We start from the raw sequence: 25,538 nt of genomic DNA on the forward strand, positions 1-25,538 counted from the left end.
GCATGTGGCTATCAGTGACTTCCTCATCAGATGGAAAGACAGAAACTCCTTTCAATCTTAAAAGGGGAGAAAACAGTCCCAGGCCCAGGAGCTGTTGTGGGGACTGATGGACAAGTCCTTGCCTGGCACTTGGGGAAGGGACCTAAACAGAAAGTGGTTTATTGTGAGACTGAATTCTTCCCCAGCAAGCCCAGCGGCGGGACAGTGTCCTCCCCACCCCCACGCCCAGCTTGCACCCCCAGGGCCCAGGAAGACTTGTGTGGGGTTCAAGTAGGGCTTAGGTCCTTCCCACGGACCCCACCAGCACCTGTGAGTCCAGGGCCAGCACTGTCCCCACCTGGAGCTGCCTTCCTGGAGGCCAGGCCCACAGCTGCAGGCCCACGGAGCTGGAGAGGAGAAATCCAAACTCCAGGCCCAGAGCTAAATGTCAAGTCAGATTTTTGACTGGGCCTTGAGGGCAGGGAGGTGTGTGTGGGTGAGTTACAGGAAACTTTATTGGGCCAACTGGAGAAAATGGAACAAGGCCTGTATAGTAGATATTACTTCATCAATGTTAAATTTCTTGAGTGTGATAACCAGACTGGTTTTGCAGGAGAACATCCTTGTTCTTAGGAAATGCACACGAAGAAGTGTTTAGGGTTGAATGTCTGCAACTTAGTCTCAAATGGTCCTGCATAATAAAGAGAGATAAAGCCAATGTAGCAAAATGTGAACAATGGATGAATCAAGGTGAAGGGTATATGAGTGCTCATTATACCATTCTTGCAATTTTTCTGAAGTTTTTAGTTTTCAAAACAAAAAGTTGGAAAAAAAAAAGTTGGTGGGGAAAGGGATTTCTTCCTCTGAAATACTTAAAGAATCAGAAGCAACAAAGCTGTCTTTTTTGGGGGGAAGGTTAAAAAGATACCTGTAATAGCTAGATCAACCCACCTGGGAAAGGACAACTCTACTCACCCCCCCCCATGTTTCCACCCCCCCTCCATGGCCTGAGAGGGTGGGTTGGAGAGTTTCTGGACACCCAAGGCTTCATTGAGGGGACCCTGGATGTGGTCTGAGGAGGTGGCCCCCAGAGGGGAAGCGTCCTGGACAAGACCTTCCAGAATTGTCTCTCTCCACCCCCACCCCCAGCCTGACTCCTGGAGCTCTGGGGACTGGCTCGTTCCTGCTCGGCTCGGGGGAATGTAGATTAATTTACTTCCGTGGAAGGTAGATTTGGCTATAACTATGACAATCCCAAATGCCCAAACCCTGTGACTCAGCCAGTCCACTTCTAAGAATTCCTCTGCTGATGGGCTTCCACCGGTGCGAAACGACACCCCAACTCTGCAGTCGCTGTAGCCTTGCTTGTAACAGCGAAATGCCACCCAAAGGGAACTGAGTGACAGTACCTCTACAGAACGAATACCACCCAGTCTGGAAAGAGATGCAGAGTTCCACATTATGATGTAAAACAATCTCAAAGATAAGAGTTAAATAAAAAAGCAGGGCTCTGGTGCGGGCTACTTGTTTCCGACTGGAGCGCTACCGCCCCCTAGGGGACGTGTTGTAAATGTCAGTTGTCACAAGATTGGGGGCCCCTGGCCTTTGACAGACGGCAGGCCAGGGAGGCTAAATGTCCTTTAAAGTGCAGGACACCCTGACACAACAAAAAATTGTCCCACACGCCACTCAGTTTCCCTTTGTCTTTCTGGCCAACCACATACATTAGAAACACGTTTATAATTATCTGACCTGGAGGCTAGCTCTATTCCTCGCACAGATTTTTTTTTTTTTTAATGGTTTTAAAATATATTGAATTTCCCAGGAATAAAACTACTATGCAGTCCTACAGGAGATTTGGCTTTGTCTCCATTCGAACTTCATCAAGGATAATTCACCATTCCGGAATCTTTTCTCCGTGGCCACCTGGCCCACGTGAGCTGAGCTGCTAACAGGACCCTCCAGCACTAAGCCCACATGTGGACATTCTCAGTTCTCCAATGCCAGTGAATCGTGTGCACTTGCAAGCTCCTATTCTCTCGTGGAGTCAAGCCTGATCTTTCACATACAGAAATGCATATTATTTTATTATAAATTCCTTCCCTTTTATTTTTCCTCTATATTCCACTTTGAACTGTCTATAAATGTCTAAAAACACTGTGCATAGGAAAATTACATTATCTTTGAATTTCTTTCTGAAAATTTGTTAGAGTACAGCACGTATGTGACCAAAAGCAGACTTTGGATCAGAGTCTATTGAGAACCTCAGAAAGGACCATGAGCTTACCAGGCACGGTCCAGTCCCATGTAGTAACATGGCCTTCTGGGGGACTTCGGCTTCTCAGTGCCACCAATGTTATCTGGAGAATGTTGGCCACTGGGCCAGGGTGGCCCCATCAGAGCTGATGCAGGGGCCCAAACGGAGGAGGAGATGGTCCAGCGGGGCCCAGACCAAAGGGCTGGCTGGCGTGCATCTCCCTTTTATTTTATTTACTGAGTCTTTCTCTCTCTTTTTAGCAATTTTTGAGTATTCGCTTTGTTTCAAATAGTGTTGTAGGTACTAGATACAGCAGAGAACAAGTCACATAAGGTCCCTGCTCACACTTTCTGGTGCAGGAGACACAAACAAATGAGTTAAGTAAGCCACTTGCAGACAGCAAGGACATACCTGAGGGCAAGACAACAGGTCACGTGATAGAGGGGGCCTGAGCTGGCCCAGAGACAGGGAGAACTGGGGAGTCAGGAGCACCGATGGGGAGGGGCTGAGGGAGGGTGGAGTGGGCTGGGATGAAAGGAAGTGCCCAGATGAGGGACAGGGATGTCTTAGTAACTAGGAAAGAATATTGTGATGGGCCCAAACACAGGCTCCGTGTCAGACCTGGATTCAATGTCTGGCTTCACCCCTTCCCAACTACATGACCTCAGTAAAGTTGCTGAACCTCTGGGCCTGTCTTCCTTCATTGTAAGGCAGGGATCATAATTGTAGCTACCTGGCAAAGTTACATTAAAGATTAAGGGGGAACTTCATACAGAACCTGGCACAATGGGAAGCTTAGATAAAACATTAGCAGGACCCACTTTCTAATTTTTTTTAAAGATTTAATCTAAAAAAAAAAAGATTTAATCTATTGGGTGCCTGGATGGCTCAGTTTGTTAAGCAACTGCCTTTGGCTCAAGTCATGATCCTGGAGTCCCGGGATCGAGTCAGGCATCCGGCTCCCAGCTCAGCGGGAAGTCTGCTTCTCCCTCTGACCCTCCCCCCTCTCATGTGCTCTCTCACTCTCGCTCTCTCTAAAATAAATAAAATATTTTATTTATTTATTTATTTTTAATTTCTCACTTCCAAAGCAGCTTCATGTGTTTTGGGGTTTTTTTTAAGATTTTATTTATTTATTTGACAGAGAGAGACACAGCGAGAGAGGGAACACAAGCAGGGGGAGTGGGAGAGGGAGAAGCAGGCTTCCCGCTGAGCAGGGAGCCCGATGCAGGGCTCAATCATGACCTGAGCCGAAGGCAGACGCTTAACGACTGAGCCACCCAGGCGCTCCTTGACTGCCTTCTCTCTGTTTCTCGTTGGCTACCCGAGGTGACTCTGACTTGACCTCTCTGAGCTGTCTTGGGAGAGCCATTTTCTCACCAAGGCCCTGGCCTGGCACTTCAGAGATAGATCATCAGCTGAACAAGAGGAACCCCTTTGATGTCCTAAAAAGGATTCGTCCCATTTCTAATGTGCCAGTTTACAAGGCCTCTTGGCATCTATCATTCCATTTGAACCTCACAGACCTGAGGAGAGGACACGTGGGGGGTATTGTGTACCCATTTTACAGATGAGGAAACTGAATCTTGGAGGAGTTAAGTGACCTGTCTGAGTGCCTTGAAGAGGGTATTTCTTGGCCACCTGTGGGGTCTGCCTGGAGAAAGGACAGGGGCACTCAGTGGGCTGGAAGGGCTGGGAGGGAGGACCGAGCTGAGCTGGTGCCAGCATCCAGTGGAGCCTGGTGCTCTGGGCAAAAGCTCCAGGATCTGAATGATTGGACTCAGCCCTGACTCCACCACTTTGGAGCTGGATAATCCTGGACAAGGCCCTTAGTGCCTGATGTCTATAACTACCGTGCAGTGTGGTTACAAGAACTCAGTGAGCTGGCACAGGGTAGGCATTCAAAACACTGTCCTAATTCTTCTTGTCTCCACTCTGGCCCTGGGTCTCTAAGCTCATTATCCTCCCAGCTCTAATGGTCAGTGAGTCAACAACCGAAGCTGTCCTCCCATTTCCACCACCCAACCTGTCCGCTTGCTGCCCTTGACAAGAGCTGGGCTCCAACTCCTGGAGTCCATCAGCCATGCACCAACCACTCAGCATAGCTGCCCCCAGGGGATTCTCAAGTTCAGAAGAAGGCACAGGGTGGGAAGGGTACTCCAGGTACCTACAGGGAAGCATGATACTATCCAGACCACCCACGGGGCCCAGCTCTTCACAAACCCCGCAGCTCAGGGGCCACCCCCCACCCCCCAGGGCAGGAGCAGGGTGTCCTTACCTGTGGGCCTGGGACCTGCTCCCAGAGGAGCTTGGGAAGGGTTTGGAGGACCTGAGCCCCTTTCTTGGGTTTCACTGGATTCCTTTTTTTCACTTCAGTGGGGTCAGATTCTGTATCATGGATTTTGTAAATTAGAATAGGAAAATGAATTCCCTGGTCCTGAATAAATGCAGTTTGGTTGTCAAAATTCTTTCTTTCTTTTTTTTTAAGATTTTATTTATTTATTAGAGAGGGAGAGCATGAGGGGGGTGTGTATGTGGAGGAACCCGAGGGAGAGAGAGAGGCAGACTCCCTGCTGAGCTGGAGGGAGCCCCGAGATCACGACCTGAGCTGAAGGCAGCCACTTAACCAACTGAGCCACCCAGGCGCCCCAAAATTCTTTCAAACATAGGTGTGATGGAGAAGGAATCAAGAGTTTATTGAGGAACGACTGTGTGTGTGTGTATGTGTGTGTGCGTGGCACTTTACATAGACACATTAGCACATTCAATCCTCCCGAACTCCCCAGTAGGTGACTAGTTACTCTATCACATTTAGGGTCAAAGAAATAAGCCAAAGTCACCCGGCAGGTAAGAGGCAGAGCTGGAATTCCAGATCAGCAGGCGATGACAAGGTCCTGCTCCGGCTCAGATCCCAGCCCATTGTCCAGCTTTCTGGGAAAGACCTGGCTTCTATACCCTGGCACCTGCCTCCTGCCTGTCCCAAAGTCTACTCTGGCTTCCTGGAGACTTGCTGGCATCAGTCCCCGCCCTCACCCGGAAGTTCATCTCCAGATCACCCCACTGCTCTCAGAATATGAGAAGCTGAAACTTCAACCCAGGAATGTGCCCCTCTCTCCTGTAGGAGGCAGATGCTGACTCGCGCATCTGGATGGGAGAAGAGAAGTCAGCCTATCCTGTCCTGTGTCACTCCCACTCCGAGCCCATCGTGGAGGGACTGATTCTTCTGCCACCTCTGCCCTTGTCTGGCTGCGGGAACCTGAGGGTTTTCAGTCTCCGCACCCTCCCCTGCCCACCCCCATGCGCAGGAGTCAGGACCAGGTGCATATGGCCCCAGGGGGACAGAGTTCTGGACAGCGGGCCAGCAGGATGGGACGGGGTGCAGCCCCAGGGCAGATCCAGAGGGGTTCCTGCGAGGAGAGAGTGAGGTGGGCTGAGGGGCAGGGGGGCAGTCTCCCAAGCTAAAGTTGGGGGGGGGGGCGTTGGGAGGGCCCAAGGGGAAGAATGACCACAATGGAGGCAGCCTTGTTAGTGGTGCATGGACTTGGTCAGCTTCTGTGCGGAGGGCCCCGCAAGCATTACCTCACTCCGTGGGGGGAGCTGCCTCAAAGTCCGAAGTGCACGGGCCAGGATGCTGTGGCAGGGCTTACATGGGGTCACGCAGCTCAGCTGGGGTCGCGAAACTCAGCTCGTAAGAGGAAGAGGGACTGGAGGATAGTTTCCTCTTTGAGAACCAGGTTCCTCATTCCATAAGAAGAGGCTTGAGCAAGGTTAGGGGTTCTCAGCCCTCAGCCGTCTGAAGCTGCAAAAGCTCCCCAGGTCATTCCAACGGATAGCTGGGGCTGAGAACATGGGCTAGCGATCCCTGAAGGCCCCTCAGCCAGGGCCTCTGCAGAGCCAAGTAATCCACTTCCTCCACCTGCCTTCCCCTCCCCCATTCTTCCCTCTCATCCCCTCCTCCTCCCTCCATCCTGCATGCACCCCCACAGCTGGGTTTATGGGTACTACGCAGCCTCACTCTCCCCAGTGCCGGGGGTGGGGGGGGTGGGGGGGGTGGAGGGTGGGGGGGGTGGGTGTCGCCGGCTCACTATAGACTCAGAATTTCCCAGCGGACAGGGAGCAGGGCAGTGCTCACTCACCGCTCAGATGAATACACTGAGCTCTGAGGCGAAGCGAGAATTCCCAAACGCATAGTGATTTAGAAATGCAAGGGAGGGATGACGCCTGGGTGGCTCAGTCGGTTAAGCCTCTGCCTTAGGCTCAGGTCATGATCTCAGGGTCAAGATCCTGATGGGTCAAGATCCCACAGGGCTCCTTCCTCAGCAGGGAGCCTGCTTCTCCCTCTGCCTGACCCTCCCCTTGCTTGTGCGCGCTCTCTCTCTCTCTGACAAAATCTTAAAAAAAAAAAAAAAGAAATGCAAGGGAAACTCACAGAAGAAACTTAAAGGATTTGAAAGTGGATGTCTGGGGTAGGAAAACAGAGAGGACAAGAGTGCTGCTTTGTGTTATAATTTGAATAGCATTTATTTACATGTTACTTTTTGTTAAAAATAATAATTGATTTGGGGCTCCTGGCTGGCTCAGTCCCATGGAGCATGGGACTCTTGATCGTGAGTTCGAGCCCCGCATTGGGCATAGAGATTACTTAAAAGAAAAAAAAATCAGTGATTGATTAAAACACAACAACAACAAGGAAAGTGGCCTGCCCACCGGCACCAGGCAAGTTCACAGCCTATGCTGGGACAGGAACTGAGGTCTCCTGATTTCATCCAATACCTCTGTTGCCAAATACCCTCCCACAGCCTCTGGCCAGGTCACTGGCCCCATTCCAAATCCCCTCCCCCACACCACCCAGACAGCTTGGAGGACCCAGCAGAGCCCAGCAGGCTCACCAGTCAGGTGCCCCATGATGAAGGTAGGCGCCAACAATTGCTCACCCCAAGGTGACTCAGGCAGGAAGGGGAAGGAGTAGGTCTGAGCAAGGAGAGGCTGTTTCTGTGGCCTCACTCCAACCTTAGTCTTTAGGGCTGCCAGATAAAAATGCAAGATGCTCAGTTAAATGTGAATTTCAGATACACAATGAATGCTTTTTAAGTGTAAGTATGTCTCAAATATTGCATGAGACATACTGACACTAAAAAAATTCATTTCCAGTCTGAAATTCAAATTTAACTGGACATCCTATGTTTTATCTGGCAACTCAGGATCTTGGGGGGAAAGGCCCCAGCCCTGGGGCCCCTGCGACTCTTCCACTGGGGGCAGAACAGTAACTCTGGATGAAGAAACCCCTGAGGGGCAATTGGAAGAATGGGGAGAGGCTGACAGAAATGGAGAAAGGAGAGAGAAGGAAGCTGCCCAATCCTTCACCCAGACCACCACCTCTGAAAGCAGCCCTGGGGCTGGCCTGGAGGAACTTCTTGGCCAGGGAGACACATCCAGGGGCCTCTCCATGCCAGGCTTCTCAGTGAAACCTCCTGTTACTTTTGGTGCCTTTGAGGTCATGCAGCTGCAGCTGGGGCTGTAGTAGGAATAGAAACAGACCATATTGGGGCACCTGGGTGGCTCAGTCAGTTAAGTGTCTGCCTTCTGTTCAGGTTGTGATCCTGGGGTCCTGGGATCAAGTCGGGCTCCCTGCTCAGGGAAGGGCTTGCTTCTCCCTCTCCCTCTGCCCCTCCTCCCCTGCTTGTTCTCTGTCTCTCTCTCTCAAATAAATAAATAAATAAAATCTTTTAAAAAAAGAAACAGACCATATTTATGAAAGAACATATTTATAACTTCTTAAGCAAGAGGAGGGGGGAAAGGCAGAAATCATAAAGGAAAAGATTGATCATTAGATTTCAGATGGCATAACAACAACACAACTTCTGACCACAAAAGAAACCATAAACAATGATAAAAGACAAATGACCCATTGGGAGGAAATATTTGCAATATATATAATATCCAGAATATACAAAGATTTCCCACAGTTCAACAAGAAAAAGACAAACACTGAAGAAAAATAACCAAGAATAATGTAATGGTTAGTTTTATGTGTCAACTTGGTGGGTGTTTTTGGATGAGATTAACATTTGAATTGATAAATTTTGGCTAAAGCAAGTTGTCCTCCATAATATGGGTGGGCCTCATCCAGTCCATTGAAGGCCTGAATAGAACACCAAAAAAATGGCTTTTCTTTTTTTTTAAATTTTATTTATTCATTTTTCAGAGAGAGAGAGAGAGAGCACACAAGCAGGGGGAGTGGCAGGCAGAGGGAGAAGCAGGCTCCCTGCTGAGCAAGGAGCCCGATGCAGGACTCGATCCCAGGACCCTGGGATCATGACCTGAGCCGAAGGCAGCTGCCCAACCGACTGAGCCACCCAGGCATCGCTAAAACTGGCCTTTCCAAACAAGGAGAAATTCTCCAGTGACTGCCTTTGGACTTCATCGGCACCTTCAGCTCTTTTGGGTCTCCAGCCTACTGGCCCACACTTCAGATTTTGTACTTGTTAGCTTCCATAACCACCTGAGCCAATTCCTTTCAATAAATGTCTTTCTACATACACATTGGTTGGTTCTGTTTCTCTGGAGAACCCTAACAAAAATAAGAACAGGCAATTCACAGAAGAAATACATAAGCAGAATAAGCATATGAAAAAATGCTCAGCTTCCTTAGAGATCAAGGAAATACAGATAAAACAACCATGGATTATCTTTTGTCATTAGATTGGCAAAATAGTTTTTATTTATTTATTTGTTTGTTTGTTTATAAGTTTAGAGTTTATTTAATTAAGTAATCTCTACACCCAACATGGGGCTCAAACTCATACCCTGAGATCAAGAGCTGCACACTCTTCTGACTGAGCCAGCCAGGTGCCCCTGGCAAAACATCTTTTAAACTGGAATATTCGGGGTGCCTGGGTGGCTCAGTTGGTTAAGCATCCTGCTCTTGATTTTGTCTCAAGATCTCAGGGTTGTGTGATCAAACCCCACATCAGGCTCCACATTCAGCGAGGAGTCTGCTTGAGATTCTCTCTCCCTCTCCCTCTGCCTCTCCCCCCACTCTTGCACTCTTGCTCTCTCTCTCTTTTAAAAGATTTTATTCTTTTTTTTTTTTAAGAGAGCACAAGCAGGTGGAAGGGCAGAGGGAGAGGGAGAAGCAGACTCCCTGCTGAGCAGGGATCCCAATGCGGGGCTTAATCCCAGGACTCCAGGATCATGACCTGAGCTGAAGGCAGACACTTAACTGACTAAGCCACCCAGGTGCCCCTCTTGCTCCTCTCTTAAATAAATAAAAACCTTTTTAAAAAATAAACTGGCATATTCAATGTTGATGAGTGTATGGGAAATAAGTTCCCCCAAATACTGTGACTGGGAGTGTAAATTGGAAAAATTTTAAAGCAATTTAGCATTAACATTTCAAATGTGCATATCCTTTACCCAGAAATACTACTTTTAGGGATTTAACTCCCACATGTGCACTCAGAACCATGTTCACACATATTTATTGCATAATTATTTATAACTGCAAAAAAATGGGAACACAAAAGTCCATTAAACAAGACTGGTTAAGTAAACTATGTAACATCTACAGTGTAGAATACTTGGCAACTGTCAAACTGATAAATGTAAAAACATCCCATGTTCATGGATAGGAAGACTTAATATTGTTATGCTGGCAATACTCCCCAAATTGACCTGTGGATTCAGTGAATTCCCTACCAAAATCTCAGCTGTCACCTTTTAGAATCGGAAAATGATCCTAAAATTCATATAGAACTTTGAGGTACCCAAATAGTGAAAACAATTTTGAAAAAGAAATTGGAGTTCTTCTTCCAGTTTCAAAACTTGCTACAAAACTATAATAATCAAGACAACGCAGTACTGGTGTAAGGACAGATATAGAGATCAATGGACTAGAATTGAGTCCAGAAATAAACCCTCACATTTACAGTCAACTGATTTCATCAAAATTAAAAATCACAAGCCCTGGCCAAAGGGCGCTGGGAAGGCTCAGGGAATGGGGCAAATGGGGATGGACCCTTTTATGCCATACTTCTTTCTGACACTGAAGTTTGCTTCTTTTTAGTCCTCTCTATTAAAAAAAATGATGCACCCTCCTTGATAGCAAAAAGCAGAGGGAGAGAGATTCCTAAATCGAAGGGTTTAAGGACACTGGAGTGTTTCTTGAGGAATGTGAGAGATGTTCTGCAGCCCTCAGGGGAACTGTACCCTCTCCACCGAAGTGGAATGTCACTGCATCCATTTGACAAGTGAATACATTTTGTTTAATAAATATATTTCACATTTCTTTGCCATAGTAATCAGAGTAACTGCATGCTTCATATTTTTCTAAAGCTTGGGCTCACACCTTGACTATTAATTACCTTGTCCCTTGAGAGTGAAGCCTACAAGGCCCATTGACTCATCCAGGACTTTTTGCCCCTCCCCTATGTCCCCAGGATGTTGAGCTTTTAAGTCCTTCAGTCTGCCTTTTGCATTTTTTCCCGTTAAGTGCTGTTAATCCTTGGTAAACTCAAAGTGACTGCTTCTAGAAACGTCAATGCACACATCCCCTGATCTTTCTATAATCTACTGTTGCTTAGAAATCAGGTAACATTAAGTAAAAATATCTGAAATACGTGGGGCACCTGGCTGGCTCAGTCGGTAGAGCATGCAACTCTTGATCTCAGGGTTGTGAGTTCAAGCGCCACGTTGGGTGTAGAGTTACATATATGTGTGTGTATATATATATATGAAATAAGAGAAAAGAAACTGTGTGAAGGAAACGTTGAGCTCTTTCATAGAGACTATAATTCTTTAGAGAGCATTCTCAACCTCAGCACTACGCATATTTTGGGCAGAATAATCTTTGTTGTGGGGCTGTCCTCTGCATTGTGGGATGTTTAGCAGCATCCCTGACCTCTGCCTACTAGATGCCAGTAGGACCTCGCCCTAGTTGTGACCCAGGATATCTCCGCACACTGCCGAATGTCCCTGGTGGGTAAATCACTCCTTTAAGGATACTTTTCATGATACTTGTTTCAGTCACTCTAGTTTTCTTTTTTCCTGAGTTTATTTTTTTAATGGTTCTGTGTAGTTGTGATTAATAGGTTCATTTCCTGATTAGCCTAACATTTCATGAAAAGTGTGTGCATGTGGTGCTTTGGTAATGGAAGCATAGGCTGAACCCCACCCCCTTGCCTCAGGATACACAGGACAGAAACTGTGCACAAATGTCCCCAGCGGGCAGAGTTGTCCTGATTCTCAGCAGGAGCCTCACTCACTCTCCAGACCCTCTCTAGCCCCAGGCTGAGCACCACTGCCAAAGGATTCCTCAACTCTGCCACTCCCCCACGCAGACTGCCGCCACCCCTGAAGTGGGCTGTTTGTCCCTTCCCCAGCCTCCCCCTCCGCTCAAGCTCTTTGTTTAGCCCACAGTACTCTCCATCCACTCAGTATAACCAAACACTGCCCGTCCTTCCAGGCCTGGCACCAGGTTTTCTCTGGGCCTCTCCTCTCTCCTGGTGCATCTATCAACCATTTTGGCTGGAGCCAGGCCCTTTGGCACCGATCAGCCTGGCTCTTGTTGCTGGCCAATCTGTTCTGTGTGGTGTTTCTCTCCTCACCGGTCATGTCCATTCCTGGAAGGCAGGGCTGACTCAAAGGAGGAAGCCACTTCCACTATGCACCCACCCCCAGCCCAGCCTTGTGTCAGGCACCCAAGAGCTCCTCAAGCCCACTACGTTGAACTTGGCATTTAATTCCTGCCCAAGACTGCTCTTCCCATCTGGTTTCCTAATGCTCTTCCCAACACTCCCCTGTCCAGGCACTTCTCCAACCCCTCTCCAACTGCCAGTTACTATCCTCCCAGATTCGGCTCAAAAATGTGCCCTTAAGGGGCGCCTGGGTGGCTCAGTCGGTTGAGCATCTATCCGCTCAGGTCATGATCTCAGTCCTGGGATCGAGCCCCGAGTGAGGCTCCCTGCTCAGAGGGGAGTCTGCTTCTCCCTCTGCCTCTCCCCTCCCGTCGCTCATGCTCTTTCTCAAATAAATAAAATCTTTTTTTTTTTAAAGATTTTATTTATTTATTTGACAGAGAGAGACACAGCAAGAGAGGAAACACAAACAGGGGGAGTGGGAGAGGGAGAAGCAGGCTTCCTGCGGAGCAGAGAGTCCGATGCGGGGCTCGATCCCAGGACCCCGGGATTGTGACCTGAGCAGAAGGCAGACGCCCAACGACTGAGCCACCCAGGCGCCCCTCTCAAATAAATAAAATCTTAAATAAAAAAGGTGCCCTTGAGGTGGAATTAAATCTTTTCCTCTCTGCCCAGAGTCAACCTATCACCTCTGACCTACACACATCCATAACACCTGGCACACGACCTTGCACCTTAAATTAGATTTAATGTGAGCCTGGCGCCTGGGTGGCTCAGATGGTTAAGCGTCTGCCTTCGGTTCAGGTCATGATCCCAGGGTCCTGGGATCGAGTCCCGCATCGGGCTCCCTGCTAGGCGGGGAGCCTGCTTCTCCCTCTGCCTCTGCCTCTCTCTCTCTCTCTCTCTCTGACTTTCATGAATAAATAAATAAAACATTAAAAAAAAAGATTTAATGTGAGCCTGTCTCATCTCTCCACCCACTCACGCCCCGCTGTGAGCACCCTGAGGAAAGGGCCCGAGAGCTGTCTATCCTTGCCCTCACAACCCTCCTTCAACCCCTATGGGGCCTAGCCGCCCACCATTTATTCTCAGTTTGTTGAACAGAGTAGAAACAGGATGCACAAATGTCCCTAATCCAGAAGCAGACATCCCGTGAACGGCCTGGAACGCACCCTGTAAGGGGCAGCTCCCCAGTCGGTCAACGTCCTCTTACAGGCGCTGCCCCAGCTCGGACAAACCCTACCAGGCGCCCGAAGCCCGGCTGAGCCGGCTCAGGACATCACATGATTCTCCAATCACATGATCCCGTAAAAGCGAGGGGGGAGGGTGGGAAGAGAGGCGAAGGGAGGGCAGGAAAGAGAATTGAGTAAAAAAAAGCACAGCTTTCCAGGCTGGCCCCGCCTCCACGTCGATCAATAGCCAGTAGGAGCGCGACAGCCCGGACACCTGGCCAATGGAAACGGAGGTGGGCGGGCCATCGCGCCGCCAGGCCCTAGTCCGCGAGCTTCCCGGCGGAGGCTACCCAGCGAGCGCGGAGCCGGTCGCAGGTAAGGAGGCTGGCCGCGCAGACCTCTTGCTTCCTCCAGGGGTCCGGCCGGGCGGACGCGAGGGCTTGAGGTTCCGCCAGAGTTTCAGCCGGGAGGCAAGAGAAGACTGGCTTAGAGAAGCTCCTTTGGGGGTTTCAATGCACTGGAGGCAGTTTTACGGGGGGGGGGGGGGAGTCAGCAGTGATTGCAGTGACCCCCATCAGAAGGAGGCTGTCTCCCTCTCCAGCGTCCCTGGAAGCTGCAACCCCTTCCCCCAAAGCAGGGGCCACTCCATTCTCCAGCCGGCTTCCGATCGGCCCAGGTGCTGCTGCTGCTGCTGGTGGTGGGTGGTCCCCGGGGTGCCTGGGAGCGAGAGAGGCGCCCGCCCTGGTCGCGGAGCTCAGACGGCTGCGAGTGGGCTGGAGACCCTGCCCACCTCCAAGGCAGCGGGAACTAGGGAGTAATGACCGAACGCCCGGGTTGTGTCTGGCTCTCCCTTACTTCCTCTCGTGAGGGGTGGGACCAGCCAACTTCCGCCTCTCCCCGCCACTTTTCCTGCTCGCTCGCAGCTGAGTTCGCTCACCTTTTGGGAATCTCTCTCCTGACGCTCGGAGTTGGGGGCTGCCACCTAGTGGAGGATGGCAGAGCTGGGGGCATGGCAGAGCTGGGGGCTTGAAGAGGCTCCTGTCCCTCTCTGCTGCGGCAGTGTGGGGTGGGGGTGAGAGAGGCTGCCACCCAGAACCCTGCTGAGAGAAATTAGGCACCTTCTCCCCCCATCCTTGGTCCCGAGTTGTGTGCGCCTCCGAACATTGGTATTCACTAGGAGCACACGCTATACTCCCTAACCTTAGGATACCAAGGATGGAAAGTATGCATAAATAAGTCACTAGGGTGCCCCGTGGTCCCAGATTTGTGCAGACAGGCACCCCTTCTGGCCTAAGCCCAGACAGCGGGACAGCCTATGGAGGGTTGAGGTTTGACTCCCAAGAAACAGGTGGGACCAGCCTTGCCTGGGAGCTGTGCGTGTAGAGAGGAGGGTGAAAGGGGCCAAGGTCCAGGACCAGCTAGGCAGTGGCCTCCTGGAAATGGTCTTTGAGCTGGGACACTGAGGAGAGCCAGGTGAGGGAGAGAAGGATGTGAGCGACTGGGTGGGTGTAAGTCCTTGCCACACCTAGTGTCAGTGTCCACACAGAGACTTCTGGGGGAACTGAGGTCCAGAGACAGCAACTTTTGAGGCTCTCACCATCAGTGGTAGCGATTCGAGGACTAGCACCCAAGTGCAGTATCCTGGCAGCCCCTGAGCTGGGAAAGTGCAACAACTATCTCCCTCCTCTGCTTGGACCCCAGGCCTCCACTCTCCCAGAGTTTGGGGTCCATTCCCGGGCACTGTCCATGGTTCCACTTTGTGACATGAGCCCAGGTCCAGTATGCTTTGGAGTCATCAAAGCCTGTCATCTCCGTGACTGGATATATGACACGGGCATGTTACTTAACTTCTCTCAGCCTCAGTTTCCTGCTTTGAAAAGTAAAAGTATTACAACTACTTTGGATGATGGTTGCAAATAAAAAAGAAAATAGTATCGTAACTGGGCCAGGAGAGGCTCGACAAACATTACTGGTTTTGCCCCTCTAGGCAGGGTATCATCTCCTGGGCCCAACCCATTGAACTAGTGGGGCCTTCTGAGCTTGGGGAAGAGTCATTTAGGAAATGAGGGGCTACTCGCTATAGAACTTCATAATCGGTTCCTTCTGCTGGTGCAGCTGGGCGGGCACATGTGGTCCTCATCACGGCTTCTGGGTAGGAGGAGAAGCAGGGGTTGGGGTTGGGGGTGGTATGTTTGGGGAGTCTGAAAGGGTCTGGTGGTGTTGGGGGGCCCTGAGAACACAGATGTCTCAAAGGCTGGCCCAGCCTGTGCACCCCTTCCCTGGGTGGTTTGGGGACAGTTGGGGGGGGCAGGTGTGGCTGGCCTCTGGGGAAGGCAGCCCAGATTCCACTGGCTACCACACTTCCCTTTTCACAACTTTCTCAACCCCATGATTTCCCATGTCATCATGTGACACCCCTCCCCCCGCCAACAGGCCTTGGCAGGTGTGAACACAGCATCAGCTGGGAGGCATCTGCAGGGGGCTGGCTGGGGAAGTGCAACCCTGTTTATTCCTCAAGGGGGGATTCCCTCTCTGCTCCCCAGCCCAGTCCTCCCATGGCTCCTGAGGCCTCGCCCACTCCCTAGAGGTGACCCATGGCCCTACAGACCAGACCCACAAAACCGACAAATTTTCCTTTCACACACCTACATCTTTACACACTCACCCACAGAGACTGAGACATTTGGCCACATTTTGGGGACACAAACTGACACCCGTCTTGTGTCAGTATTCATGCTCATCACTGTCCACGTGCTGGTGCACGAGTGAACACACATAGAGGAAGCTGAATCTTGGGCCCCACATCTTGCTTCCTGCCTGGACAAGGAGTTGTTGGTGAGGCTCCGGTGGTACCTGGCCCCGGCCTGGGGGAGTGACTTGCCCCAGAATCAAGGGTTGCGTGGGCTTAAGCTAGTCTCCAAATGCCTCTTGGTATTTTGCAGGCAGACCATGTGGACCCTGGTGAGCTGGGTGGCCTTGGTGGCAGGGCTGGTGGCTGGAACACAGTGCCCAGATGGTCAGTTCTGCCCGGTGGCCTGCTGCCTGGACCCAGGAGGAGCCAGCTACAGCTGCTGCAGTCCCGTTCCGGTGAGTGTCCTGCAGCCCAGGCAGGACTTGGCAGCCCAGGATGTCCCGAAGGGGCATCTCAGCATGGCCAGAAGAGGGGACTGGACTTGGGTCCTTCATTCTGTCGTCTCCTCTTGCTTTCCAGGGCCAGTGGCCCACAGTGCTGAGCAGGCAGCTGGGCAGCCCCTGCCAGGTAGATGCCCACTGCTCTCCTGGCTACTCCTGCCTCGTCACCATCTCAGGGACCTCCAGCTGCTGCCCGTTCCCAGAGGTGAGGGTGCTGTTAGCTCGGTGGAGGGGCTCAGGTCTGCATTTCGATGTTCCCCCTGCTCACCCCAGGTAAAAGGGCTGAGCCAAGGCAGGTGTCTCTGTGTCCCACAGGCCGTGTCGTGCGCTGATGGCCGCCACTGCTGCCCGCGGGGCTATCACTGCAGGGCTGACGGGCGGTCCTGCTTCCAAAGATCAGGTGCGGCAGGAGCAGAGGTGGACGGCAGGCAGGTGGACAGCATGTGGAGGCTGGACGGCCCAGGAGCCCAGCCAGCTGGGTGACCTGATTCCTGCCCTTGTGCCCTCATTCTTGTGGCATCTGTATTAAGCAACCCCTTTGCTCCAGACAGGGACAGCACGAGGCTGGGAAGGGGCAGGAGAGAATGCCGGACTCCAGGCCCTGGGCCAGGCATTGGGAGGGTGGAGAGAGGCCAAGCCGGGGTGTTTTAAGGCCACCGTAGTCAGTGGACACCCCTGCCTTGTGCCATATCACTGAGGCAAGGACTGGCTGGTGGGGAGAGTGGGTTAGGAGTGTCTGGGAGAACGCCGAGCCCTAGTGCCGGACCCCCAGTCCCCCTGGGAGCTGGGCCTGCAGCTCCTTGAATGATGGGAGCGATGGCCTTCACTAACCCGGGTTGGCCGAATCCTGGGTCCTCCTGTCCGCAGATACCAACCCCTTGGGTGCCATCCAGTGCCCTGACAGCCAGTTCGAATGCCCCAACTCCTCCACGTGCTGCACTATGCGAGATGGCTCCTGGGGGTGCTGCCCCATGCCCCAGGTACGGGTTCGGGAAGCTGGGGGTGCGGGGGAGCAGCCAGGGCAGAGCAAGGGGCGGGAGGGGGCAAAGACAGAGGTCGGGAGCATCTCTCGTCAGGCTTCTTGCTGCGAAGACAAGGTGCACTGCTGCCCCCATGGGACCTCCTGCGACCTGGCTCATGCCCGCTGCCTCACGGCCACGGGCACTCGCCCCCTGGCGAAGAAGGTCCCTGCACAGAGGAGTAACAGGGCAGGTAAGGCGGTGGGAGAGCATCGGGGTGTGGTTTGGAAGGGAGGCGAGGCCTCGTCTGGCTCCCAGCTCCCCAGCTCCGGGAAGAGTTCCTCAGGGCTGTAGCTGCCCCGCCCGCCTCTCTCCCCTTCCAGTGGTCCTGTGCCCCGATGGGCGGTCCCAGTGCCCTGATGGTTCTACCTGCTGCGAGCTGCCTAGTGGGAAGTATGGCTGCTGCCCAATGCCTAATGTGAGTGAGGGGCTGTGTGCTCACAGCTGGGGCGCCCACCTACCTCCCAGGGACTCCAGGGGTTGGGGCTGGCCGGCAGGTGGGGGGGCGGGGGGCCAGCCTGGCTGCTCGGGACTCATGCCGCCCTCTAGTGGGGGATTGAGGCAGTGTCACCTGGCCGCTCCCTGAGCTCCCCTGAGACCCAAAGTCCCAGAGACCATCCCCCGCCCCCACCCCCACGCAGGCCATCTGCTGCTCGGACCACCTGCACTGTTGCCCCCAGGACACTGTGTGCGACCTAGTCCAGAGTAAGTGCCTCTCCCAGGAGAACACTACGGACCTCCTCACCAAGCTGCCAGCACACACAGGTACCAGCGGCAGGCTCCAGACCCCATTCCACCGGCCCCGTGTGCGGGAACTCTCCACGAACTGTTCCAGGAACAGATGGGGGAGTGGGGGACTGAGGGCCACATGGAGGGGACAGGGCAGATACGGCCCCCTGTCCTCCACACTAGTCATTGCCTTCGCATCACTGCTGGGGTGGCCTAAGGATACTGTCCATCCTCAGCATCTGGCTCTAGCTGTGGAGCCGGCCGAGGGTTGGGCTCCCCAGGGCGCCCCACGGCCACTGCTGACCCGTCCTCCGTGCCTTTCTCACAGTGCAGGAGGTGAAATGTGACATGGAGGTGAGCTGCCCAGACGGCTACACCTGTTGCCGCCTACAGTCGGGGGCCTGGGGCTGCTGCCCTTTTGCCCAGGTACCCAGGAGCGGTGGGTGGGCCGGGCTGAGCAGAAGGCGGCAGCCAGCGAGGCCCCTGGGCCCACTGTCCCCTGTCCATCCACCCTAGGCTGTGTGCTGTGAGGACCACGTACACTGCTGCCCAGCTGGGTTTAAATGTGACACAGAGAAGGGCACCTGTGAACAGAAGGCCCACCACGTGCCCTGGATGGTGCGGGCTGTAGCCCGCCTTCGCCTGCTGAACCCCCAGGCCATGGAGAACGATGTCCCCTGTGATAACATCACTAGCTGTCCCTCCTACAATACCTGCTGTCAACTCGCATCCAGGAAGTGGGGCTGCTGTCCTGCCCCAGAGGTGCGTAGGTGGGGGGAGAGCACTGGGGGGGGTCGCGACAGTGTCTTGGCCTGGGCAGGTGGTCAGACTCCTGTTGCTTTGCTCTTCTGTCCTCTGGCCCGCAGGGGGCCCACCAGTTCGGTCAGGTTCATTCCCAGCTGGAGGAGCTGTGAGCGGGAGAGAGAGTCGGGATAGGCAGGGGCTCAGCTTTTCTGTCCCACGTCGCAGCTTCCCAGACCATCCTGTGCTGCCCCCCGCAGGCTGTCTGCTGCTCAGACCATAAGCACTGCTGTCCCCATGGCTACACGTGCTTGGCCGAAGGGCGTTGTCAGAGAGGGGGCGAGACGGTGACTGGACTGGAGAAGACACCTGCCCGCCGGGCTTCCCCGTCTCGCCGCAGAGACATAGGCTGTGACCAGCACACCAGCTGCCCCGTGGGGCAGACCTGCTGCCCCAGCCTGAGTGGGGGCTGGGCCTGCTGCCAGTTGCCTCATGTGAGTGCACGCCTGCCTTCCTGGACCGGAGAGCCGAGTTCCCCTCCCACCCCCCCACCCCCGGGGGAGGAGGAGAGAGGTGAACACCACCCTGTCCCTCCCAGGCTGTGTGCTGTGAGGACCGCCAGCACTGCTGTCCGGCTGGGTACACGTGCAACGTGAAGGCTCGAACCTGCGAGAAGGAGGCCGACTCGGCCCACCTGGCCGCCCGCCTGGCCCGTGGCCCTCGCGTGGGTGTGGGGAACGTGGAGTGTGGGGCAGGGCACTTTTGCCACGATAACCAGACCTGCTGCCGTGATAGCCGAGGGGGCTGGGCCTGCTGTCCCTACCCCCAGGTGAGTGTCCCCGCCCCGGGGCTGGGGGGTATCCATGGGAGCCAGGCCTTGCCGTGGCCCAACTCTGACTCCCCGCCCGCCCCCCGGCCATCCAGGGCATCTGTTGTGCCGATCGGCGTCACTGCTGCCCCGCTGGCTTCCGATGCGGGTTCAAGAGCACCAAGTGTCTGCGGAAGGAGAGCCTGCGCTGGGACGTGCCACTGAGGGACCCAGCCCCGAGACAGCTGCTGTGAGGCGAGACTAAGGACTGAAGACAGTCTGCAGCCCTCGGGACCCTGCTCAGAGGGTCCCTACTGCTCAGGCCTCCCCAGCACCTCTCCTCCACCAAATTCTCCTGGAGTCCCCCATTCTGATCCCCCCCCCATCATGGGAGGTGGGGCCTCAATCTAAGGCCTTCCCTGTCTCAAGGAGGGCCGTGGTGAAAGCCACGTTACAAGCTGCCATCCCCTCCCCCAATTTCCGTGGACCCTATGGCCAGGTGCTCTTCCCTATCCACAGGCGTGCGTGTGTGTGTGTGTGTATGTGCTGCAGTAAAGTTTGTACACTTTCTTAACAGTGTCTGATTTGGCCACCCTGCCTGCCCCCGCCCCCCCGAGCAAGGGCCCCCATCCAGTGTCCACATTCCCCAACCCCACAGAAAGACACACGCGGAGTTAATCTCACCAGTTTTGTATTTGCTGTTGCCCACAGCAATCCCATCACATGATCCCCTAGTCCCCAGAGCCGCCCCAGCCACCAGAGGTGGGCTAGTCGGCAAGCAGCACCCCCTCCCCTCTCGGGCGGGGTCCCCAGAGAAGGTCCCCTCCCTTCCCAGCCCTCACACTAGCAGCTGAGGCCCAGTCGCCCCTCCTGCTTTCCCACGATAGAGCTTTCTATGTACAGCCGCGTTTACAGAGGCACTGCTTCCCCCCACCCCCAGCCCTCCTTCCCCAGCCCCTCCCAGTGGGGGTCTGGACCCCTCCCACCTCCCTCTCGGAGGCCGACACGGGTCCCTCCCGAGACATTACCCTACCCAGCACGTAACACCGGACAGCTCCGCAGGCCCCTGGGCCCCTCTCCAGGCCGGGGGGGGGGGGCGGGGGGGGGGGGGGGGGGGGGGGGGTAAGGGCGCGGGCCCCCGCGGCGCGCGCATCCTGGGGGCGGGGGCCGACGGGGGGGCGGTGCCAGGCCGGGCGGGGGCGCTACTTGACGTTGAACACCATAAGCGGCCGCTCCTCCCGCCGCTGCCACGGGCTCTTCTTGTCGCCCGCCTCGTCGCCCACCTCCGCCCCCAGCTCGTCCTCCGGGCTGGTGAGCGAGTCGCGCCGCAGCTCGCTGGCGCTGCTGCGGGAACTGTCCCCGCGGCTGCGGCCCCGACCCCGGGGTACCGTGGCCGCCCGGCCCTCGGGCGCCGCCACTTCGTCCAGCAGCGGCGTCAGCGAGTTGTCCTCGGGGGAGCAGAGGCCCGTGCGGCTCTCGCTGCTGCTCGGCTCCGTGTCCTCGCTGAGCGCCAGGCGCGGGGGCGCGGGCGGCGGGGGCGGCGGGGGCGGCGGCGGGGCGCGCTCCCGCTCCCGCTCCTCGCGCAGGGGCCGCCGGCGCGCGGGCCGCGCCTCGTGCACGTCGACGCCCGAGTCCAGGCTGGCGTCGGTGCTGCGGCCACCCCCGCCCGCCTGCAGGTCGATGTAGGAGTGGCGCACTTGCGAGTTGGAGCGCCCGTCCAGGGACACGAACCAGGCGCGCGGGTGAGGCTTCACGCCCAGTTCAAGCAGCTTCTTCTCGGTCAGCGCCTGCAGCTCCCCGTTGAGCTGCGCCATGGTAGACTCGTTGAACAGCACCGGGATGGTGACCGAGCCGCTGACCGGCGCCGAGCGCCCGCCCCCCCAGCCCTCGCCGCCGCCGCCGCCGGCCTCGCCGCCCGCGCCCGAGTGGCCCTGCATCAGCGGGCGCTGGGGGTCGGCCGGGGGGAAAGGGCGCGCGGGGCCGGCGCCCGTGCTCTCGGGCGGGGCTGACTCGTCGCCCGCCCCCGCGGCGCCCGCCTCGCCGCCGAGGCGCACGTAGTGCGCGGGGATCACCAGGGTGGGCATGACGTTGCGGTAGACACTGTCCTTGAGGTGGTCGATGGAGCCGCAGAAGATGAGCTGCCCGGCCTGGCTGAGCGACGGCGGCCGCGCCAGCTGGTCCACCGACTGCGACAGCAGGAAGTCGGGGGGCTTGCTCTCGGCCGCCCCCTTGTGGCCCAGGTAGTGCTCGAAGGGCGGCGGCGGCGAGGGCGGCTCCTGCAGGAAGGCCGGGGTCGCCGAGGCCCCCCGCCGGTACTCCTCCAGGCCTGGCTCCAGCCCGCCGGGACCCTCGACGGAGCGGGCGCCCTTGAGCCCCGCGCCCTCGCCCCCACGGGCGCCCCCAGGCTCGGCGGCCGGACGGCTGGCCGAGCGCGGCTTGGCGCGGAAGAAGTCGTCCCGGGAGGCGGCCAAGTCCCGGGTGCTGGAGAAGGCGGAGTGCAGGGGGCCTGGGGGCGGGGCCTCAGGGTCCCCCGACGGGGCGGGCTCCAAGGGTCCCCCACATATGAGGTGGAGCTGGGACATCGAGGTGGCCTGGTCTCGTTTGGTACCGTCAGCGGGCCCGGACAGCTGCAGCTTGCGGTGCTGTTGTCTCGGCTTCAGGCAGCGCCTCCTGGAAGGTGTTGGGGTGGGGGGGGAAGCGACCGGGACCTCAGGAGAGCGTGGGGGGCCTGAGCAGCTCCCTAACCCCGCAGTGGCAAGATGAGGAATGGAAGCTGTTTGGAGGGGTGGGGAGAATGCCTGGGATCGGAAGAGATGTTGGGGAGAGGTCTGTGGAAAGAGCTAGAGTGTCTGTGGGAGGGCCAGCGGGTAGCTGAGCCCGTTTGGGTGCCCCTGAGGGGGGCTGCGCTCCTTCGCTCGTAGGAGGAGCACGTCCAGCCTGGGGTCCCCTGGAGGGGCCTGGCCCGTAGGTCCTGCCTCCTCTCCCCCCACTTCTCGTCAGCCACCAGTCTCACGGGTGCACTTGCTGCCCTTTCCTGTCAGTGCCTTGAAGACCACGATTGTACGTTATGCTTCTTTGGGGCCGGAGCGCCCAGCGCCACAGCGGGCAGAGGGCAGGCCTCAGTCTGCAGGGGATGAGCGGGGTTGGCCGCGTGGGAGGCACTCACCGGCAGTAATAGATGAGCAGACACAACAGAATGAGCACCAGCAGGGCCAGGGCTGCCAGGATGGTGAGCAGGAAGATGGTGTGGTAGGTGCCAATGTCCTGGATGCCCGATGTGATGGTGACCAGTCCTGTGCCAGGCAAGGGCTTAGCTTTCCAGGCGTGGCTGCCCTTCCTGCCCTTCAGGAGCCCAACTCCCAGCCTCCCCTTCCCCCACCGCTCCCGGTCGCGGGCTGTCCCCCTGTCTCTCACCAGCGGTGGGGGAAGCCATGGCAGCTGCCCAGTACCCCAGCTGGGGGCAGACGAAGGTCCAGTAGAGCTGCCGGCCTTCCTTCCGGATCACACCAGTGCCGTTGCGGACCCACAGCCCTGGGAGAGGCAGGACTTTCCTGAAACCCAGTTAACCCCCCACCCGCCATCTCAGACCCACTTGCTTTCCCCCGACTCCAGCAGCTGCAGCCGCTGGAAGCACTCACCACTCTTGGGGTCGAACCTCCAGGCTGGAATGCTGGTGCCTGCAGTGAGGGCACGAGGCTCTGAGGGCACAGGCAGGGACAGGTGAATGGGGCCAGAGAGTGGCACTTCTGTCCCGTTACCCGTCAGCAGGTGCACGCTCACAGCAGCCAAGGGTATCAGCTCTAGCCAGGAGCCATTGCCTGCGGGGGAAGGAGACCCGGCTGAGGGCTAAATCCTGCCCCCCCAGCTAGGAAAGGCCCTGTGCAGTGGGGGGGAGGGGAACGTCCCTTCCATGCTGGACCCCCAGCATACCTGAGCTGGAGGCCTCAGTGCCCAGGAAGGTAGGGAAAGCGCGCATTTCCTGCTGGGTGCTGGCAGGTGTGAGCGAGGCCCAGAGCTGGCTGTAGGTGGAGCTGACGGGCAGGCGGGCGGCGCGGCGCTGGAACTGCACCCAGGGCTGGGAGCGGGCGCCTGGATGGAGAGGGGGGCCGCTGTGGCTTGGCCGGGGACAGGCTTCCCCAGGGACCAGAGCAGAAGGCAGGTATTTGAGGAGCAGGGAGCCACTGGGTCAGGCCACTTGGGAAGGTCAGGGAGGGCGGTGACTTGGGGAGAGAACTGCATTCATAGAATGGTAACGTGGAAAGGACTTGGACCTGAAATCTAGTCCTGGCTGTGTGACCCTGAGCAAGTTACTTGCTCTCTCTGAAACACCGTTTCCTTATTAACCTATAAAATGATGAGGTTCGGGTCCTCAAACAATTACTGTTGCCTACTGTGTGGCGGGCACTGTGTTAGGTGCTGGAGATACAAAGGTGAACAAGACACAGTCCACAGTTCCCTGCCTTCAGATTCACGGTCTTGTGCAGGGCTGTCCATTTTGGTACCCATTAGAACTTTCTGCTGTGTTGGATGGAAATGTTCTCTCTCTGTGCTGCCCATTACAGTACCCACTATTACCCGTGGCCGTTAAGCACTTGAAAGGTGGCTGGTGTGACTCAGAAACTGGATTTATTTTTGATTTTTCAAAACTTAATGAGGGCGCCTGGGTGGCTCAGTTGGTTAAGCGACTGCCTTCGGCTCAGGTCATGATCCTGGAGTCCCGGGATCGAGTCCCACGTCGGGCTCCCTGCTCAGCAGGGAGTCTGCCTCTCTCTCTGACCCTCCCCCCTCTCATGCTCTCTATCTCATTCTCTCTCTCAAATAAATAAATAAAATCTTTAAAAACAAACAAACAAAAAAACTTAATGAACTTGGGCGCCTGGGTGGCTCAGTCGTTAAGTGTCTGCCTTCGGCTCAGGTCATGATCCCAGGGTCCTGGGATCGAGCCCCGCACGGGGCTCCCTGCTCCTCGGGAAGCCTGCTTCTCCCTCTCCCACTCCCCCTGCTTGTGTTCCTGCTCTCGCTGTCTCTCTCTCTGTCAAATGAATAAATAAAAAAATCTTTAAAAAAAACACAAAAACTTTTGTGTAAGTGACCACATGCTGCTGGTGGTTACTGCATTACACAGCTTAGCTTGTGTATCTGTCTGTCTGTCTTGGGGTGGAGGGGGCTTATAAACAGAATTCCAATACAGTATGGTAGTTGCTAACATTTATTAAGCTGGACACTATTCTGAGGCTTCCTGTGTTAACTCCTGTAATTAGTACAACAGCCCCTAAACTAGGTGTTTTCATTATCAACCCTGTTGTATACACGAAGAAATGGAGGCTGGAGTTTAGTGACTTGCCCAAGGTCACAATCCTGGAGCCCGACCGAAGCCCAGGAATGTGGTGCCAGCCCAACTTCTAAACCCCTTTCTCTCCTCCCTTGCTATTAAAATAGCAGGACGCAAAGGGCGCTTGGCCCCCCCAGCTAGGAAAGGCCCTGTGAAGTCTTGCAGGATGAGTAAGACTCCACCAGGAAAGAAGGTGCAAAGGAACCTCCAGCAGAACAGATGGTAGAAAGGCCCAGAGGCACAGGGCAGCGTGCTGGTCCGTGAACACAGGTGACTGAGTGGCATGTAGGCCCCACGGGGCCCACTCAGCTTTGTGAAGGACTCTAGGCTTTACTTTGAAAGCAGTGGGCGCCATGGGAGGGTCGTAAGCCAGGGGCAACAAAGGGATCATTTGGCATTTTATTTTATTATTTATTTATTACTTTTATTTTATTTTATTTTATTTATTTATTTGACAGAGAGAGAGCGAGAGCAGGAACACAAGCAGGGGGAGTGGGAGAGGGAGAAGCAGGCTTCCCATGGAGCAGGGAGCCCGATGTGGGACTCGATCCCAGGATCCTGGGATCATGACCTGAGCCGAAGGCAGACGCTTAACGACTGAGCCACCCAGGCGCCCTATTTATTACTATTTTTTAAAGTAGGCTCCATGCCCCAAAGTGGGGCTTGAACTCATGAGATCAAGAGTTGCATGCTAGGGGCGCCTGGGTGGCTCAGTCGTTAAGCGTCTGCCTTCG

General features: G+C 55.4%; 2 protein-coding genes across 4 annotated transcripts in view; one reads left to right on the plus strand and one right to left on the minus strand.

Moving 5' to 3' along the window:
- Positions 1 to 13,337: 13,337 nt before the first annotated feature.
- On the plus strand, positions 13,338 to 20,046 carry GRN (granulin precursor). 3 transcript variants are annotated; one of them, XM_035027280.1, is made up of 13 exons: positions 13,338 to 13,418; positions 15,986 to 16,130; positions 16,255 to 16,380; positions 16,491 to 16,575; positions 17,043 to 17,155; positions 17,252 to 17,387; positions 17,518 to 17,612; positions 17,836 to 17,959; positions 18,252 to 18,349; positions 18,440 to 18,685; positions 18,925 to 19,158; positions 19,263 to 19,493; positions 19,589 to 20,042. In XM_035027280.1, the coding sequence occupies exons 2-13, from the start codon at positions 15,993 to 15,995 to the stop codon at positions 19,724 to 19,726; spliced, it is 1,764 nt and encodes a 587-aa protein (XP_034883171.1). In that variant the 5' UTR covers positions 13,338 to 13,418; positions 15,986 to 15,992; the 3' UTR covers positions 19,727 to 20,042. The 3 variants fall into 3 exon arrangements, with proteins under 3 accessions (XP_034883171.1, XP_034883174.1, XP_034883172.1); XM_035027281.1 differs by lacking the exon at positions 13,338 to 13,418 and adding an exon at positions 15,857 to 15,878; XM_035027283.1 differs by lacking the exons at positions 18,440 to 18,685; positions 18,925 to 19,158 and having other exon boundaries at positions 19,589 to 20,046.
- Positions 20,047 to 20,639: 593 nt separating this feature from the next.
- FAM171A2 (family with sequence similarity 171 member A2) overlaps positions 20,640 to 25,538 on the minus strand; it is a 10,310-nt gene continuing 5,411 nt past the window's right edge. The window contains exons 4-8 of the mRNA XM_035027441.1: positions 23,403 to 23,561; positions 23,111 to 23,290; positions 22,887 to 23,003; positions 22,639 to 22,765; positions 20,640 to 22,142 (exon numbers count right to left, since the gene is read on the minus strand). Of these exons, the coding sequence (XP_034883332.1) occupies positions 20,675 to 22,142; positions 22,639 to 22,765; positions 22,887 to 23,003; positions 23,111 to 23,290; positions 23,403 to 23,561 (2,051 nt within the window). The 3' untranslated portion in view covers positions 20,640 to 20,674. The remainder of the gene's footprint in view (positions 22,143 to 22,638; positions 22,766 to 22,886; positions 23,004 to 23,110; positions 23,291 to 23,402; positions 23,562 to 25,538) is intronic.

This window comes from Mirounga leonina, unplaced genomic scaffold (assembly GCF_011800145.1).
Source record: "Mirounga leonina isolate KUSES-001 unplaced genomic scaffold, KU_Mleo_1.0 Mir_200, whole genome shotgun sequence".
Classification (NCBI taxonomy): Eukaryota; Metazoa; Chordata; class Mammalia; order Carnivora; family Phocidae; genus Mirounga; species Mirounga leonina.

Coding starts and splice junctions, on each gene's coding strand:
- GRN (XM_035027280.1), top strand. CDS start 15,993: ATGTGGACCCTGGTGAGCTGGGTGGCCTTGGTGGCAGGGCTGGTGGCT. Junction 16,576..17,042: donor GTCCTGCTTCCAAAGATCAG/GTGCGGCAGGAG, acceptor TCCTGTCCGCAG/ATACCAACCCCTTGGGTGCC. Junction 18,350..18,439: donor GCTGCTGCCCTTTTGCCCAG/GTACCCAGGAGC, acceptor CATCCACCCTAG/GCTGTGTGCTGTGAGGACCA.